At 45.2% G+C, this 19919-nt stretch overlaps 1 protein-coding gene across 2 annotated transcripts; it reads right to left on the bottom strand.

The window, feature by feature from the left end:
• Positions 1-908: 908 nt before the first annotated feature.
• Positions 909-19679, bottom strand: LOC137544811 (gap junction delta-2 protein-like). Of its 2 annotated transcripts, XM_068265898.1 has the most exons (3): positions 19553-19679; positions 2558-3522; positions 909-1388 (listed from the first exon to the last, which is right to left on the bottom strand). In XM_068265898.1, exons 2-3 carry the CDS (start codon positions 3512-3514, stop codon positions 1362-1364), a joined length of 984 nt encoding a protein of 327 aa, XP_068121999.1. In that variant the 5' UTR covers positions 3515-3522; positions 19553-19679; the 3' UTR covers positions 909-1361. The 2 variants fall into 2 exon arrangements, with proteins under 2 accessions (XP_068121999.1, XP_068121998.1); XM_068265897.1 differs by lacking the exon at positions 909-1388 and having other exon boundaries at positions 2319-3522.
• Between the last annotated feature and the right edge of the window lie 240 nt (positions 19680-19919).

The following is a 19919-nucleotide window of genomic DNA, read 5'->3' as shown; positions in this document are numbered from 1 at the left end:
TAAAGGCTGCCGCCCATAGCTATCGGATGCAATTACTAGGGCGACAGATCAGGGACCCAATGATAACTAGATACATGGCTTTGTTGTTGACTAGCAATGCATCTATGCAGCACTGCTGTCCCCAGACTGTGCACCCTAAGGATTGCACGCAATCGCTACAGACTTCAAACACAATCGCCACAGACGCACAGGCTGGTGATAATGGTACGCTACATGCTCAACTATTGATGAAATATGGCATATATGGTATTGTTTTAACCACAACGAGCCATTTCATGTGTTTTTAAGTTGTTTTAAAACTGTGGCACTAGTCATGTAAAAATTAGTGAGAGTGAAACAAAATGTGTAGTTTTTGCGTTTACACCTAATTTTTCCCGATAAAATGCCTATGAAATTAAAGAATACTTGGAAAAATAACCCAAAGAAAGTTTAGATTGTCCTGAAAAAAACAATATATGTATCAGAACGTCCTCTCTACTCTAAAAAATACACAACAGCATAATGACCTTTAAAGAAAAACATTTCTTTGTTACAGCTGATACAAATTCTGAAATAAATTTGCACTGTTTCTATTTCCTGCTTTCATGGAGGCAGACATATTAATAGCATCCTGTGCTTTCAAATGAGCTTATCTGCTGTGGCAGTCAGGTGACACTGGGAGAGATCTAATTACAACTTGTGATTAGACACAAATTAGACAGGCTAAATTCTCTAAAAACATACAGGGTGCATTTCTCTATGTTTTCCTTCTGTCCTGTGTAAGAGTTCAGGTCCACTTTAAGGAAAAAAAAATACTGGGCTCACGAAGAGTACAGTTGTTTACTTTTCAGTTTGACAAGCAATTCAAAATAGCAGTCCAAACATTCATCTATATTGGTGGTAAACAAGATTTCAGAACACAATCACCAAAATAAAAACCTGCTGAATTGGTCTAAATCAGACAAAGGCAATAAGCATTTACATAACATTAATAATTTCAATATGAATTTTCCATTTTGCCCAAAGTTCATCTTTAACTTTTCCAGCACTATCTGTTTTGGGTAAATAAAGTATTTGGAATGGAAACATTATCCTGTTACAGATGCCATACATCAAGGCAATATCAGGAGCTCTGCTAAATAAGCAAAGAAACTGTGCCACGTGTGCTGAAATTAGGGCATAATAGTTATGTCTATTATTATACACTAGTTGACCTAAGGACGTTTAAAAACAAGCTCTAGGTCTCTTCACGCCGCCACCGGTGCCAGTCCTCCGCCAGACGCGCGCACTCACACGGACAGGATGCAGGGACACTTGTAAATTATTACAAAGGATTAGGAATTGTACTCCATGGTACAGAAAGAGCTCTCATCCACAAGACTTCAGATCTCAGGTATTCCGGGTAAATCCTGTATTTTAAAGAGGAACTGTATCAAAATAACAATAAATAACATTGTTTATTTTTTACAATATTCATTTAAATTATTTTGTCAGTGCTTGCTTGTCCATTGTAAAATGTATCTTCTGTCTGATTTACTTTCTGAAATGTATCACAGACAGCAACATCTTTACCACTGGCAGGTGAAGTCTTCAGAATGTTTGTTTACTAAGAGTTCTAAAGCAAGCTGAAAAAATCTCTGGTTTTCCCAGGATGCTGGGTGTGAGGGGGAGGAGAATTCTGCATAATACACAGCCTAGGCTAATGCTACGTACACACATGCGACAACGATCGTTCGTTGTCAACGACGAACGATCTTTTAATTGACGAAAGAACCACCGAAGTAAAGTTAGTTGTAAAAAGTGTGTAACGATCACATCGTTAGAACGAACGTTACACCACGTAAAAGCACTTAATGCGCCTGCGCATAAAATTGTAAAGTTCCTTGGAGAAAAAGAGAAATGCGCATGTCCAGCCTGGTACGAACGATCGTTTCCAACGATGTACCACTTTTGCTAACGATCGTCGGTGGTAAAAATCCGCCAAGACAGAACTTTGTTTTGTAGCGATTTGCCTCGTTCGTCGTTTGCCTTAATAGTCGTTGGTTCGTTTTTTGTAACGATCGTCGTTGGTAAAGATCGGGGAACGATCGTTACAAACGACTATAGTCGCATGTGTGTACGCACCTTAAGCCTCAGTGGGAGGCCAGGGCTACAAAACAATTTACAGCAGTATGTAGATATAGGAAGTGTTTCTGATGCTGAAACCAGGATATTTAGTGGAAAAGTGTGTACTCTGAATAATTAACTGCATTCTACTATATGTCATTACAGTACCTCTTTAAAACTGATATCTGTCATTGAAGGCACTATTTTTACACAAAAACACAGCAGAATTCTAATTCCTGGTTTGAAAGTATTTTCTTTTAACAGAATCGTTTACTAATATATGTAGTCACGCATTGGCGCATTAAATATCCAAACACTTCACATTCTTTAGCTATGACAACTGTAAATATAACATTTAAAGCCATGATTTCTTGATCTTTGCAATTTTAGCTATGTTGCTGTGTTTAAGATCCGGGCTTCTCCTTGAGGTAGTGTCACTGTTGTCATCATTGGTGAATGAAATTGTGTTTACCGGTGGTGAGGGAAGACAGCCTATTTTCTCTTGAGAAAGGCTTGATAAGGTCTTCAGCACAAAGCGTTCTTGTATCGTGTCCTTCAGATGAATGAGTAAGCTGTTCTGCTCTGGATGCAACACCAAGTGTCTCTTTTTCTTCTTGCTCTTGAACTCGCAACAGTTATTACAAGCAACGGCTAACATCTGAAATACGTAGAACCACCCCAAGTAATGCAGCTCAGCAATGTTCAGAATAAAACAGCCAAGACCAACGCCAAACATAAAATTAAGGAATACCGTTTTCTCGGTTGCTCTGGAGACAAAACAGTCAGTTGTGGTGGGACAAGGGTAGGTGCGACACTGGAAAAGATGAGGTACTTCAAAGCCATAGAGGTAATATTGACCAACTAGGAACAGCACCTCCATAATTGATCTGAGCACTACATGAACAATGTAAATAATGTGCATCTTGTCAAACACAGCAATGGGACCATGGGCAGGATCACTGGAAAACTTTGGTTTGAATCGATCTCCCTTCTTAGGTATGTCTTTTGCCTCCACTTGATCATCAGCATCTGGACTTTTGTTGGTCTTCAGGAAATGTTCTCCAAGTGACAAACTTTGAAGTAGCTCCATGATGTAAGCCTTCTCTAGCTCAGTCTTCTCATCTTTAGCAATTTTATGCAGGACGTAGATGATATAAAAAATGGAGGGTGTGGATACCAGAACAATCTGGAAAATCCAGAACCTAAGATGGGATACGGGGGCAAAGCTATCGTAGCAAACATTGTTGCAGCCAGGTTGAAGGGTATTGCAAGTGAATTTGGATTGTTCATCTCCATACATTGCATCTCCTACTAATGTTACTAAGAGGATTCGGAAAATCAGGAGCATTGTCAGCCATATTTTTCCAATTACTGTTGAATGGTTCTGGACCTCTGTTAAAAGACGTCCTAAAATAGTCCAATCTCCCATTTTAGAACCTGCAATGAAAGGAAAAGAATAACTTCCAATTAGTATCTTTTTGTACTGCATTTTGCTGTTTGAAAGTATGACAGAGTTTTCACAGTGAAGATTTTGTTAAAGTGGAATAAAACTCTGACAACATTCAATAAAAACATGTTTTCCTACTTTTTATTACCCATTCAGTTACCATATTTGCTTTTGTGCACAGGTAATATTGCCTGCTTACAAATACAATTTTCGAAAGTACAGTTTATCTGCTCTGAAAGCTGCCATTGCATTTTATTTATAGATGTTAATATATAAATACAGCAACTATCCAATGAAATGTCTTATCTGTCTCTGCTTGTCAGCTCAGTACAGTTCTGTTTCTGTTCCATGGCTCGATGTAACTAATTGTAGCAACAGAGGAATGTAAACAAACGATACTGTTATCACCTCTTTGGATGTGGATCACAAACTGAAGGAGCTTTCCACTGAAGAAAAAAGTCCTGTGTTTAATTGTTTGAATGCTGTTCTGCCACAATTTTTTGGTGATAGTAGGTTTAAGGCTGTAAATAATATTTTAAAGCAAAGAAGATACTGTATGCTGAGTTTTGGACCCCTTTAAATTGCAAGGAAAGGACTGTAAATTCAGTCTTGTCACAATAATCATTAGTAGTGTTGGTGTCTGAATTCAGCATAACAAATTCGTAACAGTTGAATATTGCTGAACACTACAACTCAGCACCATTTCAGTACCGAACAAGGTCAGCGGGCGTTCACTACCTGCGCTTCATGGCACGTTTCACATGTAGAGATGGCCCGAACGGTTCGCACGCGAACTTATTCACGCGAACTTCGATGGTTCGCGTTAGCGGTGAACCCCGAACTATATGCGACCAGCCCCCTATACTGCATTATTAGAGTCAACTTTGACCCTTTACATCACAGTCAGCAGACATAGGGTAGCCAATCAGGCTACACTCCCTCCTGGAGCCCCCCCCCCCCTTATAAAATGCAGGCAGCGTCAGCCTTTTCACTCACTTGTGCGGCTGCAGTAATTAGAGAAGGGAGAGAACCTGCTGACATAGGGAAAGCTTAGTTAGGCTCTTGTGTTAGGCTTGTTAGGTTGTTCCTTCTTGCTGATACGTATTGCTAAAAAGCACTCCTCATCCTCAACAGCTCTTTTGAGAGCTAATATTGTTCTTGTGATCTATTTTCTTTTGTGTGTGTGTCCCACAGACACTTGTGTTGCATATACAGCCCTGTCTGTCTGTCACAGCTGCTGGTCCTTGGCCCCTTGGTAATTCCTACTGTGCCACTGCCAGGCCCAGCACAATCAGTGACTACCTGTGTGTGTGACAGCTGCACATTTATAATACCAATCACTGCATACCCACCTGTTCAGTGCACCTACCTACATGTGCACATGCATTGTTATATATATGCAGAGCTTCTGTTTGGGTTCAAGGTGCATTTGCAGTTTCTGGGGGGGCTCAGCGCACCTCTGATTGTAGGCCATTCAGAGGCGGCCTGGTGATGCGCTGATCCACCTTTTTCACAATTTTCAATTTTCGATTTTACTTGGTAGTGCACCCAGGCTATGCTTATGCATAGGTTAGTATTTAGTTAGTGTTAGGTCCCCTCCCATGTGAGGATGACTTCTCCGCAGTGGGAGGAACGAGTACTTAAAAAGTTGCATGCAAGCTGTTACAGGAAACCAACATCCTCCAGTGGTAGACAGGTTATGCGTATGCTAGGTGTGTATTTTATCCCACAAGTGGGGCTTGCACTCTCTTGCAGGTAGGCACTTATCTGTTTTTAAGTAGCGCTGTTCATTTCTTTGCCATGTACTAATTGTTATATTCCACCAGTCACTGCACCTGTTCGCGGTACCAGTGTGTGTGACAGCTGTACATTTGTAATACCAATCACTGCATACCCACCTGTTCAGTGCACCTACCTACCTACATGAGCACACGCAGTGTTATATACCAGTCAGTCACTGCACCTGTTCACGGTACCTGTGTGTGTGACAGCTGCACATTGTATTGATACCAGTCACTGCATACCTGTTCACTGCACCTGTGTGACTGCACATTGTATTAGTCAAGTCAGTGCATACCTTTCACTTCATCCTCCCCAATATGAGCAAAACAGGCAGAGGCAGGCCACCCGGCAGGTCTGTTCGAGGTCGTGCGGTCGTGATTTTGTGCGGCCCTGGACCAAAGTACAGTGTTCAGAAGGCGCGTGCCATCAACCCCCAAGATTGTCAGGACGTAGTTGACTATTTAACACAGAACACCTCATCTTCCTCAGCTTCCGCACGGAAGCGTGACATATCTTCCTCCTCCTACTCTGATTCTGGCAGCCCACTTAACACTCAGTCGGCCGCCACCACCAAAGTGCCATCACCCCAGGGCTCAGCGGTGTGGGAATTTTTTATTTGTCTGCCTCAGATGAGAGCAGAGCAATGCCATCTATACTCCCTGCCACCAAAAATTGTTCCTTGGAAAGACCAAGACCTGCGTAGGGACAACTTCCTTACGAAGGCACATGATGACAAAACAAACTGCAATGGGACCACCTGAGGAAAAGCAGCACACAAAAGCAAAGCCACACACTGCAGTGGAAGATAACAGGCCGCAATTATTTCTAAAAAAAAGGTGATACCCAAACTGTACCGTGATGTTGAAAGGCAAGTGGTGTCATCTCTGGCACACAGCATTGGGTCAAGGGTCCATCTGACCACGTGGTCTGCAAAGCACGGTCAGGCCTGCCCGAAGACTAAGTCAGTCCTCACACACAGCATCTCTGCCTTCATGCCGTGTGACTGCTTGCCCCAAGACTAAGTCGCTCCCCACACAGCATCTCTGCCTGCAGGCCGCTTGACTGCCTTCTCCGCCACCACCAACAGGGTCCTGGACCCCAGGCGGATTCCTGAGTTTGTAAGGCCGCTGCTAGCAGCGGCCTCTATAATAATTTTTCTGGTGCGTGTACATGCCTGCCTAATTTTTCTGGCTGTACTTGTGTCAATTCCCCTTCGTGATCATTACCTTGCCACGGTGAAGGGACTCAATGAAGCAATGACCAACGGCTATATGAGTGTCTCGGGGGGGGGGGGGGGGGGGCACACCCAAGATAATAAGGTTGTTGCTTCATTGTGGACAGATCAAATTCGACCAGCTGGTGGACAGTCACTGTTCTGTCATTGAGCTACCTCAGCCCGGCGACCATATGGGCTGGAAAGCCGCCATCACCTGCACTCTCATCATGGTGCGCACCAGTCCAGCACGGCCGTCACTACACAAACAGCTGTTTGCGGTGCGTTATACAGTGAGTTTGGTCTGTCAGTATGAAGCAGTACACTAATTACACTACCTGATTGATGTATACACATGCAAGATGTTTTAAAGCACTTTAGGCCTCCAATTTAGCATGCAATGTGATTTCTGCCCTTAAAACGCTGCTGTGCATCAAATCCAGATTTTTCCCCGGGACTTTTGGCGTGCATCCCACTCCCTCATGCAAAAATTCAGATGTTAGACCCCTTGAAACATCTTTTCCATCACTTTGTGGCCAGCATAAATGTTTCTAATTTTCGAAGTTCGCCTCCCCATTGAAGTCTATTGCGGTTCGCGAAAGGTTTGCGCGAACCCAACTTTTTGCGGAGGCTCGCGTTCGAGGTTCGCAAACCAAAAATCTGAGGTTTGAGCCATCTCTATTCACGTGACCCCAATGCTTCCTACTTCCAAAGCCAGAAAGAGGAAGTATCAGAGTCACGTGAAATGCACCGCAAAGCACAAGCAGTGACCTCTCCCTGACCACTTATAATATAATAATCCGAACATTTGTATAGCGCTTTTCTCCTTTCGGACTCAAAGCGCTCAAGAGCTGCAGCCACTGGGACGCGCTCAGGAGGCCACCATGCAGTGTTAGGGAGTCTTGCCTTGAACTCCTTACTGAATAGGTACTTGACCTAGCCAGGATTTGAACCCTGGTCTCCCATGTCAAAGGCAGAGCCCTTAACCAGTACACTATGCTTTATGTAACACAGATGGCTATAGCAATGCACGGCTCTTGCATTGCTCTCCAGTCTTCAATGTGGTCCAGATTCAAATGCCAACTCTAATCATTAGGCCCTTTTCCTACTTGTACTCTGCATGTAACGCAGGTGACTGTAGAAATGCATGGAACTTGTGTTGCTCTCCAATTTGATGCAGACCCCATACATGTATATTGAATGGGATAGCGCTGCATTTGCACTAAATTGCCCACAGCTTCTGCTTTTACCCAGGGTTAGCTGGTGTGCACCAGGCTAGAGCATTGCTCAGGATTTTCTTGTTATTTGTCGCCTGCTGGTCCAGGATTAGCTATTGCTAAAGCAGCGATTTACAACAATGATGAAATAGGTGCATCCCAGGACTCTTCATTGTAATAGGTAAGTATCACTAATTAAGTGGGTAATGGGTGGTTAGGGTTTGGTGGGATTGGGGGATCAGTAATAGTCTCTGGGTCTGTTGAGGGTTAGGGTTGGCATACGGTTATCAGTTGAGGCAAGGGTAAATTATCAGATTAAGGTTAACAGAAGACCTAGGTGTAATTTACAACTAGGAATTGTTTAGGTTAAGGGATCCTCCTGCTCATGCTCACTTGATAGCTTGCTAATGGGTCTTGCTAAGTTTATAAAGTCAGCTGCATCTCCTTTCTGCTTGACTCAGCTAAGTACATGAACTGAGATTACCGTAGCAAAAGAAGAGGACGTATCTCCTCCAGGCCCCTTTCAAGAAAGATAGCAGACTGCGGATACAGGAGAACAGCCTTGAAGACTTAAAGAGAATCTGGGGTGAACCTCAAGCCAAAAGGTAAATACTTACCAAAAGCCTCATCTACACGGGTAGATGAGGTGTCGATGTGGCTTATCAATCGAGCTGCTGATGCGGCTCGATTGATAAGATCCGACAGGTCGGATCTTGCTACCGCCGATTCCCTGCTCGTTCCCCTTGAGGGGACAATGGCAGAGAATCGAGCGGAAGATAAGCGGCGCTGGCGGGGACAAGTGGGGAATCGAATCCGGCGCACGCGCGGCGAGCGGGGACCCGACGGGGACGCGCGGGGATGTGGAAGAGGCAATCCGGCGGGTAATTGAGCCGCCGGATCGCCTCCACATCTCCCCGTGTAGACGGGGCTTAAGAAAAGGGAAGCCTCTGGATTATCCAGAGGCTTCCCGGGCTGTCTTCTGGTCTTCCACCACCTACTGGGCCCCTCCCACACAACACTGCTGTGCTACTCTTCATGCACAAGCGTGCCAGCGCTGCACCTGCAAGAGCACAACCATACTTGCGCAGTAGCACAGAGATGCTTGAGCACGCGTGGCTCCGGCATACAGTGCAGGCGCGGCCATGTTCCTGCAGGCCCAGTACAGCTGTGCTTGTCTTCATGGTTGTTCTCTGCTATCTGAAGTCTGCTATTTTTCTTAAAAGGGGACTGGAGGAGATACGTAATCTTCTTTTGCTCATCTCACAGTTTAAATACTCAGCTGGGTCAAGCAAGAAGGAGATTCAGTCGACTCTATAAACTTAGACTTGGGTACTTTTTAAGAATAAAATATTGCAATCCCCTGTGTGTTTTCATTGAATCTTATTTTATACACACTAAGTCAATGTGTCTCAGGAGACATCCTATACCAGGGGTACCCAAACTTTTTCGGTCAAGGGCCAGGTCAACATACTTCAGACTGCTGGGGGGCCAGAACATACATAAAATGATGTTGAAAAACATTACATTGAATCTAGGTATTGATTCCCTTCCAGTCATGCCAGAGGAGAACTCCCAGCAGGAGCCATTTAGTCATGTGGCACCCAAAGAACATAAGCTAGTTGACAACCTGTCTTCCAGTTGGACAGCAGTGTCACCTGATACAGAATTGGATTAAAAGCCAGCGAATGACTGCTCGCTGGCTTCCACAGTATGTGGGTGGGTGGTACCAGCACTGCTATTCTATATGCGGGGCGCCAATATTTAAAGGTGCCATGAGCTGCATCTATAAGTTATACATTTTTTTGTTTGGGGAGCCAGTGAAAAAGCCTCAGGGGGCCGCATTCGGCCCACGGGCCTTAGTTTGAGGACCACTGTCCTATACACATAAGTCAAGGATGTGGTGCTAATCTGATTGCTCCAAATTGGGAGCAATTACATTGCATCACAAACCCTTGACCCTGTTGTTGAAAAGAGGAAGGGATTCCACTTTCCACAGAGCTGAGTTTCAGCACCATGGAAAGCTTCTTACGCTACAGCCACTGAGCTTAGTTAGCTCAACCTGCTGCTTGGTGTGATTTGCCTTCTTAAAACCGAATGTACTGGCGATTATTCAACTTTAAGTGAACATCTGTGGTTACCCACAATGCACCGCTACTGAATATGAAAATTATGTCTTTATGCCCCTGTAGCCAGGCTTGCATCCAGAACCGCTGGTGTCTAGCAAGCCTATAGCTTTACATTTTACAGATCCCCACCAACCCCACATGTAGACAGCCGGTTTCAGACTTTTGGTCCTCCACAGTACGTGGCAGGGATTGATATGGCTGTATGGGATACCTGCTGCACACTGCTGCAGCACATAGGAGGGTATGCCCAAAAGTCTGTTAAAGCTTATGTTGGTCACAGTGCAGGTAATTGCCTCCAATTTGGAGCAATCAGATTAGCACCACATCCTTGGCTTATGTTAAGTAATACATTCATATTTTAAGCCATAGACCCTGAACAAGCATGCAGATCAGATGTCTATGACAAATCTGACAAGATTAGCTGCATGCTTGTTTCCGGTGCGTGATTTAGACCCTACTGACCAGGAAGACCAGCATGGCTGCCAGGAAACTAGTATTGTTTAAAAGGAAATAAATATGGAAGCTTCTTTAGGTCTCATACCTCGGGTTCCTTTTAACGAGTGTTGCATAAACTACTACTATCAACTTTACATTTATGCACCCAACACATATGCTGCTTCGTCTACCTGTCATGTTTATGCACACAAAAAAAGAAATGTATGCGTTGGGTGTATGCGTTGGGTGCATATACCATACTTATGCTATTTGTGTAAGTCATTGTATGCAGTTTATGCAATCCTTGTTAAGTTTTACATACGCTATAGGAAAACAGACTTTTGTGGATACCCCCATAGCAAACAATCAATAAAGTGGTATTAAACGCAGCACTTACTCTTCGCTCTAAAAACTTATTTACAGCATAAAAAGTACTACCACAAAACATTTTTGTAGCAGAACAGCATTCGAACAGTTAAACACAGTACTTTGTTCTTCAGTAGAACGCTCCTTCAGCTTGTGATCCGCATATGAAGAGTTGATAACATTATCTTTTGTTTACATTCCTTTGTCAGATACTTTTAGTAAACACCAGCTAAGTGCAGAAACTGAGCTCTCTCTGCTTCTAGTATGTGTGCAACTGAGAAGGGTTTACTAGGTAGATTTTAATATATAAATACAGCATCTATGCAATAAAAAGCAATGGTAGCGGGGCGTGGCGAGCTAGCCTGACGGATGGACGCTGCCTGAGCTAGCTCTGCACTGCCACGCTGCATCGGCTCAGATTAAACATATTTAGAGGCGACCTTTCTTACTTAACTTTATACCCCCGGATAGCTGAACACCTCAAGACCACAATGCCCCATAAACATCAGGAGGAGATCGACGAAGAAGCACCCCAGGGACTCCCACAGCGGACCCGAGGCTCAAACAAGATGGCGGGCGCAGCAAGTACAGGGGCGCGGAAATCTCGCAACACAAAAGCAGCCACTCCAGAATCCGAAGATGAAACTGCATCACAAACATCTCAAGCCGAAATACCTGACCGTGATGCCACATTACTCCATAAAATCAAGTCGCTGCTGCAACGCGAGCTCCACAGAGAACTGGACTCAGCTACCCACAAGTTAGCAACGCACTTCTCCCGCGAGCTCACTAAAATAGGCTCCCGAGTAGAAGACGTGGAGGAGAGACTTGATAACGCCACTACAGTTCTCGAGGCACACGACCAAGACATAGCTACCACGAAAGTGGACGTAGCCAAAATGAAAGCTGACCTTGCGGAAGCGCAACTTCGCCAAGAAGATGCGGAAAACAGGGCCCGCAGAGGCAATCTCCGGATCAGAGGCCTCCCGGAGTCCATTGAAGACATCAACTCCACCGCCACTGCCCTTTTCCAGGAGCTGGTACCCTCCATTCCAGTCGAACGCCTAGAATTCGACAGAATTCATAGAGCACTTGGCCCAAAACGCCCTGACGGCTTGCCGCGCGACATTGTCATTGCCTTCACTTTCTATAAGACGAAGGAGGCCATCTTGAAGGCCGCATGGGAAAAGAGGGACCTTGAATTCCAATCTCACCCCTACAAGATCTTCCCCGATGTGGCGCAAATCACCCTCCTAAAGCGGAAAGCTATGAAACCCTTCACCAACGTTCTCATCTCCCAGGGTATCAAGTATAAGTGGGGCCACCCATTCAAACTTATCTTCACCTACAATGGCCGAACCCATAGCGCAATCACCACGGAGGACGCGCAACGGCTATTTGAAAAACTCAAGCTTATTCTCTCAGCGGCGAAACCTACCCGCTCTGGACCCGGAGGATCTCAGAGCCCACGGCAATCATCCCCACCACAGTCGGAATGGAAGAGAGTCCCGGCGCAGAAGTCGCCAGTTCGCGATGCTTCGCCGCCCCATAGCGGGAGTCCCTGAGCTGTAACCCCCGCTTGCCTCCGCAACATCTCCTTCCACGAAAGTGCAGTCTAAGAAGAGCAATAGAACGATCATCCGGCAGTATGCTTAACTGTAAGTACATTACTATCTTCTCCTGCACCCTATAACAGCTAACTCCATGCAGGGGATTTCCTCCGGACTCCCCGAGTTTATCCTTACAGTCTGATGGACTGAGGATCCCACTATGTTATGTAGCCCTTATTATCCCGGCCCCGGATGGCGCACTACAACTACCTTCACGGAAGATTGCACATCGTGAAGATTGCTTCCCCCAGAGCCCACAGCAGACATTCCTTTCACCCTATGGCCCTGTTACAGACCTTTACCCCGTGTAGCCACATTTTGCCGCCTCCTTTCCTGTGAAGCCAAGGCGCCAACCACAACACCCCGAACTTTGTCTATGGCTCTACTTGACTTTGTGGAAGATTGCACACCCTGAAGCGCACGACACCACCGGTCTATCATAACCTGGCAGGTTGTGACTCTTTCCCTATACGAGGTCCCAACTCGAGAAACACTCTATGGACAGGACCTAAAATGGCATCTCTAAGCCATCAAAGTTCAGGAAGGCTAGGCTGTATTGAAATACATGATAGAGGGTAGTTAGCCTGGGTTAACTTATGTTACCTCCCTCAAAGTTCCGTTATATGCTGTTTTAAACCAACACTTAGAGGCCTTTGTTTTATGTCTCATGTTTTATGTTTCATTACTGTGACTCTTTGAATTGTATGTTTATAGATCGTGCCTATTTTGTAGATTGCACTGTAGGAATAGGGGGGCGTCCTGTGGTGGCGTCCGGCGCTGGGCCGCCCAGTACGGCAGAATCGGCCTCGGGCCGCCTTGCTCTTGGCGCCACTGCAGACCGCACCCTAAGGGGAGGCGGAAGGCCGTACCGGCCGCATGTCACTCCAGGCTCGGCACCATCTTGTCTGTTCATTATAGATACCATAATAAGCCTGGCGCCATTGCTGAACATTATCGTGGGTGATTGTTTAAACATGTGTTTATGCCCTGTCATGGTCTTCATTTAGCAACAAATCCTCCCGCATATTTGGAGCACTGGGCCACCCCTAGACTCTAAAACCTGCCCCCACCCATCAGGCACGCTAGCGCCTATACCCGGCCTATCAACTTAAGATATACTTTAAGCCATACCGCTTAGTCCTGCAGACCGTAGCACGAGACGTTACGACCCTTTGGGCACTTGTGGCAAGTTCAGCCACGTGTCCTTTCGCTCCTGGCGTCATCCTGGCTACTGTCTCCGAGATAGGACACCAACGATATACACATATGGGTGGCACATACCATGCAATGGGGGCCGAGCACTGTAAACCCTTTAGCCACCTGAAAGGTAATCTATTAGTTTACACATACAGCCCACTAGGGCCCTTATCATAATTGCTACCCCCGCAATTGGCCCTACGTTCCCGTCATCCCTGCTCATAGCAATACGCAGCTACCTGGGAAGAGTCGGTGACGCTTTGCCCCCCGAGGGAGGCGAATAGCCGCATTGGCCGCTTCGGGCTCTGCACTACCCTATTACACTGCTGCGGAAGACACAGATTCCGTCCATTACTTATCAAAAGAATCCCCTTGGAATCCCCCACCGACCGAGACTAGCCGCTAATGTCACCCACTATATCATAACCCTCTCAGCCTAAGCAGTATGTAGATCAGGCCAAACCATTTTATGGCATCAGTCCCCAAGGGGGATTCCCTGGTAAAAGTACCACATACCCCTCCACCTATGCGCGCCTACTTGAGGGCTGTAGAAGGTGTCACAACCCCTGCTATCTAGAAAGCCTCCATTAAGTTGATGGTAAAGCATGGTGTCCTTGTTTCTCCTGGGTTACACAACACCCCTTATAAGCTTTAAATGACTCTAAGCCACGGGGCACCACAACAACTTGCCCACAGGCTTCCCAAATTGCTTTCAGGAAATACCCAATGTGCTTCTTTTTTATAAGTAACCTGTGAGAATCAAATGGCCTCCTTCAAATACGGCCAGATTGAACGGCTAGATTGAACGGGTTTTCTACATGCCTCCTGCAACCCCACCTTAAGTCACATATAGATCCTGCCTCTGAGATCCCCTTTAGTGCCCAAGGTATCAGCTCTCCAATGTGCCTCTTTGCATTGGGAATGCTAATGCACTCCCACCCCCATTACCCAGCCATGCAGCTGGCAGTTACGACCCCCACTATGACTCCCAGTCGTGACCTACAGTCATTTTGGGAGATCTTCCTATGTCTCTCTGTTTGTTTCCCGGTCCTGGCCGTTTCTGTCTCCCCTCTTCCCCCTTCACCCTTATTTCTCTTTCCTCTCTATCCCTCCACATTTGAGTCCACGGGAGTTCCTTGGAATAACATCTACCTAACCCTACAGGAAACCAAATATGGCGTCTAATCCAGGGACGGATCTAGACCAAGTTGCCCCAAGTTGCGCCTGGGGCAAGGTCAGGTTTTGGCGCCTAAACTGCCATTCCCCATCCAAATTTTGCCGCCTTTTTAAGAATTCAACAAACTGCGCCTGGGGCAAGAGACCCGCTTGCCCCCCCCTAGATCCATCCCTGGTCTAATCCACTTCGTTTTATCTCACATAATGTCCAGGGATTCGGAGTACCACAAAAACGTTCCAAAGCATTTCAATACTATAAATCCTGCAGAGCAGATATTGTCCTACTGCAGGAAACCAGATTGTCCGTCTCTTCCTGCCCGAAATTCATGAGTAAACATTACCCCGAATTCTATACCGCCTGTGCCCAAGATAAAACTAAAGGAGTCCTCACATGTTTTAAAAAAGGCCTCCCATTTCACTGCGAGAAAAAGATAGCAGATCCGGAAGGTAGGTACTTGTTAATAATTGGTCAATTATATGATCAGGACATAACGATAGTAAATTACTATGCCCCTAACTCACGTCAAGAACAGTTTTTTAGCCATCTACTGCATGTACTCTCTCACCACAAAAAAGGAACTGCAATAGTAGCAGGTGACACAAACGTGGCTTTAGATTACAACTTGGATAGGTACCGACCAGACACCCAATCTCAATCCACACTGACACCTCCACGCCCTACGGGCTCTAAAATAACGCAACAACTCCTGAAATACACATTAATAGACATATGGAGGGAACTCCACCCATTTTCCCGAGACTATACCTTCTACTCTAATGCTCACAATAGTTTCAGCCGAATTGATCACTTTTTTGTACCCCAGTCAATCATCCCAAATGTTACAGAAACCAAAATCCTCACGGTATCATGGTCTGACCACTCCCCGGTTTCTTTGACCTGCCTATCCTTTGTACCGAGAGGGACTAATCACCCTTGGAGACTCAATGACTCTCTCCTCTCCCAACAAGTGCACATAGACCAGATCAGGCAACACATCATGCACTTCTTCTCTGAAAACCAAGGGTCAGTAGCCTCCCCATACATTCTGTGGGAAGCACATAAGGCAACAATGAGAGGCCATCTCATAAGTATAGCATCCTCCCTCAAGCGGGAAAGGCTCCTTAAGGTCAAAAAAGCGCAGGCTAACCTAGAACTCCTGGAGGCCCGATGGAAATCTAACCCCACCATACCCAATAGGACTTTGAGAAATAAAGCTAGAACTGAATTAGACCTTTTGCTCAGCGAACAAGTAGAAAAACAACTCCGCTGGAGACGGCAGTTTTACTACTTTTACGCCAACAAGCCACTAACCCCTTTAGCCCGCAGACTTAAAAATAAGCCTCCTGTTACGCCTATCCAGAGAATTCGTACACAGTCAGGCACGGTTACAGCTAACCCCAAAACAGTCACAGACATATTCTCCTCCTTTCTCACCAAGTTATACACACAATCATCATCCTTCCCTAGGGAGACAGCTGATAATCTTTTTTCTACTCTTCCGTTGCCCTCCCTTCCACAGTCTAGCATAGAGGCCCTTAATTTAGAGATTTCAACCTCAGACGTTCTATTGGCAATCAAGTCACTAAAACCAAACAAAACACCGGGCCCGGATGGATTCTCGGGCACATATTACCGTAAATACGCAGACCTATTAGCTCCCACGCTAGCACAATGTTTTAATGCCCTACGTGCTGGCATAACACCTCCAACTTCTATGTTGCAAGCCACAGTCTCAATGATCCCAAAGACCGAGCAATCAATCCTACAAGCCCACCAATTCCGTCCCATTTCACTTATCAATGCAGATCTTAAAATTTTAGGGAAAATCTTGGCGCAAAGGCTGAACTCTTTCCTTCCTCAGATAATACACAAAGACCAAGTAGGATTTGTGCCGGGTAGACAAGCCAGCGACAATACCAGAAGAGCAGCACACTTCATCCATTTCTTACGTTCCCGCAATATACCAGGGTTATTCCTATCGTTAGATGTATATAAAGCTTTCGATACCCTTTCATGGGACTACCTGGAATATACCCTGACTAGATGGGGTTTTGGTCCCCACTTCCTAAACTGGATTAAGATGCTCTACTCCTCACCTACCGCTAATGTTAGGTACACAGGCCATACCTCCAAATACTTTCAAATACAAAGGGGCACCAGGCAGGGATGCCCCCTTTCGCCCTTGCTTTTCATCCTAGCCCTAGAGCCGTTAGCTATAGCTATTAGGCAACAGGAAAACATCTCAGGCGTGGAATGTGCTGGAATCCATCATAAGACCCTGATGTTTGCTGACGACATGCTAATTGCTGTTACCCAACCCTTAATCTCTATCCCAAACCTACTAGCACTTCTAAAAGGGTTCTCACATATCTCAGGCCTCACGATCAACACCCAGAAATCCCTGGCAATGAACATAAACTTAACCCCAACCCTCCAGGAAGAAATCTCTTCAATTTTAAATTTTCAGTGGGCCAACTCCATACCCTACCTAGGTATTATCTTGACCCCTAAGACAGACTCACTATTTGAGCACAATTACCCTCCGCTTCTCAAACAAATCACTACGCTAATGACAAACTGGTCTCACCTACCACTGTCCATGTTCGGTAGAATAAATACTATTAAGATGTCCATCTTACCAAAGATTTTATACTTATTTCGGACACTACCCATTGCTGTCCCACCCCATTTTTTGAGGTTACTACAAAACAGAATACTAGCTTTTATATGGGCTGGTAAAAGATCCAGAATTAACAAATCTACTCTACTAGCCCACAGATTAGACGGAGGTTTGGGAGTTCCTGACCTCCTTCTGTACTACAGAGCAGCAGTGGCAGCGCGCCTCCTGTCTCTTTACAAGATGCAGGATGCCCCACTTTGGAACTTTCTAGACATGCCCGACAGCCATCCCCTTAAACTACATACCCTCCTTTGGATTCCAAAACACCTTAGGCCGCAACATTTAAGTCCTTTTCTCTCCTCAGACTTGGCCACCTGGGACTCGTTTAGATACTCAGGAGGACTGCAATCCTCACACCTTCCTTTATGTCCAATCATACATAACCCCCTTTTCTCTCCGGGTCACGAGAACCCAGACTCCTTCAAGTGGTGGTTGGACCACCAATTCCTTCTAGTCAAGGATTTCCTTACAGGCAGAGGCCCCCTTTCGTGGGCAGATATTAAAGAAAAGCACGACCCCCCGCCACAGGAATACTTTAGGTTCCTACAGATAAAACATTGGATCTCTGCTCTCACACGAAACAAGGAGTTGCCACTGTTAACCTCTTTTTTTGAGGGTATGTGCCTTAGAAATCCATCCGGCCCCGGCTCCATATCTGTAATTTATTCTAAACTTTCCCGACTAGAATCCACCAGATTGCATCCTTACATTACAGGCTGGGAAAGAGAACTGGGGCTGCACAAGGAAAGCGAGGACTGGGCTGACTGTTGGTCCCGTATCTCTAGCTGCTCCACAAATGTATACGCTATAGAATCTGCATATAAAGTGTTAACCAGGTGGTACCTTGTCCCTTCAAGGTTACACAAACTCTCATCAGCTATTGACTCTAAATGTTTCAGAGGCTGTGGAAGGGAGGGCACCATGTACCATATCTGGTGGCAATGCCCACGTATCATACGTTTCTGGAGTAGGATTTTTGGCCTCATGCAGTCTCTCTTCCATATCACCATACGTAAAGACCCGTGGCTAGCCCTCTTCCACGGCAAAATTGATAGCCTCACGACCAACCAAAATAAACTTGCCTCCTTCCTTTTCCTATCTGCTAAAATGACAATAGCAAAGAACTGGAAGAAAACACCTTCAAATTTCTTGGAGGTCAAAGCACGTATGTCAGAATTCATGGTAAACGAAAAGCTAACAAGCATACTGCGTAACACACACAATAAATTCCTCCAGATATGGCAACCCTGGATTGACCTGGAGTACCCGGATATAGACGCAAACCTGTTCACAACATATTAGGTTCCACTGGACTCCCTTGGACTCTACCCTCTTCTCTCTCCCCTTCCTCTTCTTCTTTTTTCTCCATTTTTCTCGGTATCTTTCCTTTCCCGCTCTTGGTCAGGAGACGGGAAACAGAGGGTGAATGGGCAGTTCAGCCCCTTTCTCCCTCACTTTTAGCCCTGTCTGCGAAGGCGGGCCCCCGGTTCTGGTCACTGTGGGGCTCCTAAGGATCGTACATTATGTTATGTTCTATGTTTACTGCTTAAAGCTAAGGTTGTGCGTGCTTTATATCTTGGTTTGCCCTTCCTGGTATATGATGCCTATGGCTGCCGGAAGGTTCGCGGGCCAAGGTGTATTGCTTATACCGTGTATGTACAACTGTTCTTTTTGTTTCTAATGTTGTATTTCTTAAAAATCAATAAAAATATTGAAACCAAAAAGCAATGGTAGCTTTCAGAGCAGATAAACTGTACTTTGGGAATTTGTAATTTGTAGACAGACACTATTACTTGTGCACAAAAGCAAATATGAATTCTAATTTCAGACACGAATTAATTAATCACAAATTATTTTACTTTCAATAAAGTAAAGTAAGATTCTAAACAGACAATCAGTCAATCATGTTCAACTTGACATTCTTTAATATAAACTTACTGGATAAAAAATAAAAAAAAAACATTGATAACTAGTCTTTAGTCTAATGTAAAGTCTCCTTCTATTTACATTTGAATTCTATTGATTCTTCTGTATGTAACGTATGTAATAATAATGCTTATAAAGGTGCTTATGGACAATACAACCTTGATTGTACAATCCTACCACAGCTGTGCAGTAGAATGGTGTGAATGTGGTAAGATTGTACAATCTAGATTGAATCATCAATAGGCACTTTAAGATTGACAATGCAGCTGTCAGCCTGGAACGTACACTTACCTTATTGTGTGTGTCCTCTTGAATAGGAGACAGGAGGCTTCCATAGGTGACAGTCACATTGTGTGGCTCCAGGTTCCAGCAGACAGGCAGTTACTATTCCCCTGGGCCACTCTCTGGGGAATAGGCTGACAGCACATATCCAAATTGTTTAGCACACACGCTCATTGTACACATAGGAGGACAAAAAGGTTTAATTTACAGTGAGTGACAAAGACACAAGTGTGACATGGGGTCATTGCCTCTTTTGCTGCTATTCAGCAACTGAGCACAGCAGAATGTGCCAGAAAAAAATGGCAGAGAGAAGGAGTGTTCAGGTTATCTGCCTCAGACATACTTTAATCTGACTGAGGTTTGAAGAAAGAGCACT

Source organism: Hyperolius riggenbachi, chromosome 2, assembly GCF_040937935.1.
Source record: "Hyperolius riggenbachi isolate aHypRig1 chromosome 2, aHypRig1.pri, whole genome shotgun sequence".
NCBI lineage: Eukaryota > Metazoa > Chordata > Amphibia > Anura > Hyperoliidae > Hyperolius > Hyperolius riggenbachi.
The sequence above is the reverse complement of the archived record's forward strand: the minus strand, read 5'-3'. Positions and strand labels throughout refer to the sequence as shown.

What these genes read in the sequence shown, in the direction of transcription:
- LOC137544811 (XM_068265897.1), bottom strand. Translation starts at nt 3,514, where the DNA reads ATGGGAGATTGGACTATTTTAGGACGTCTTTTAACAGAGGTCCAGAAC.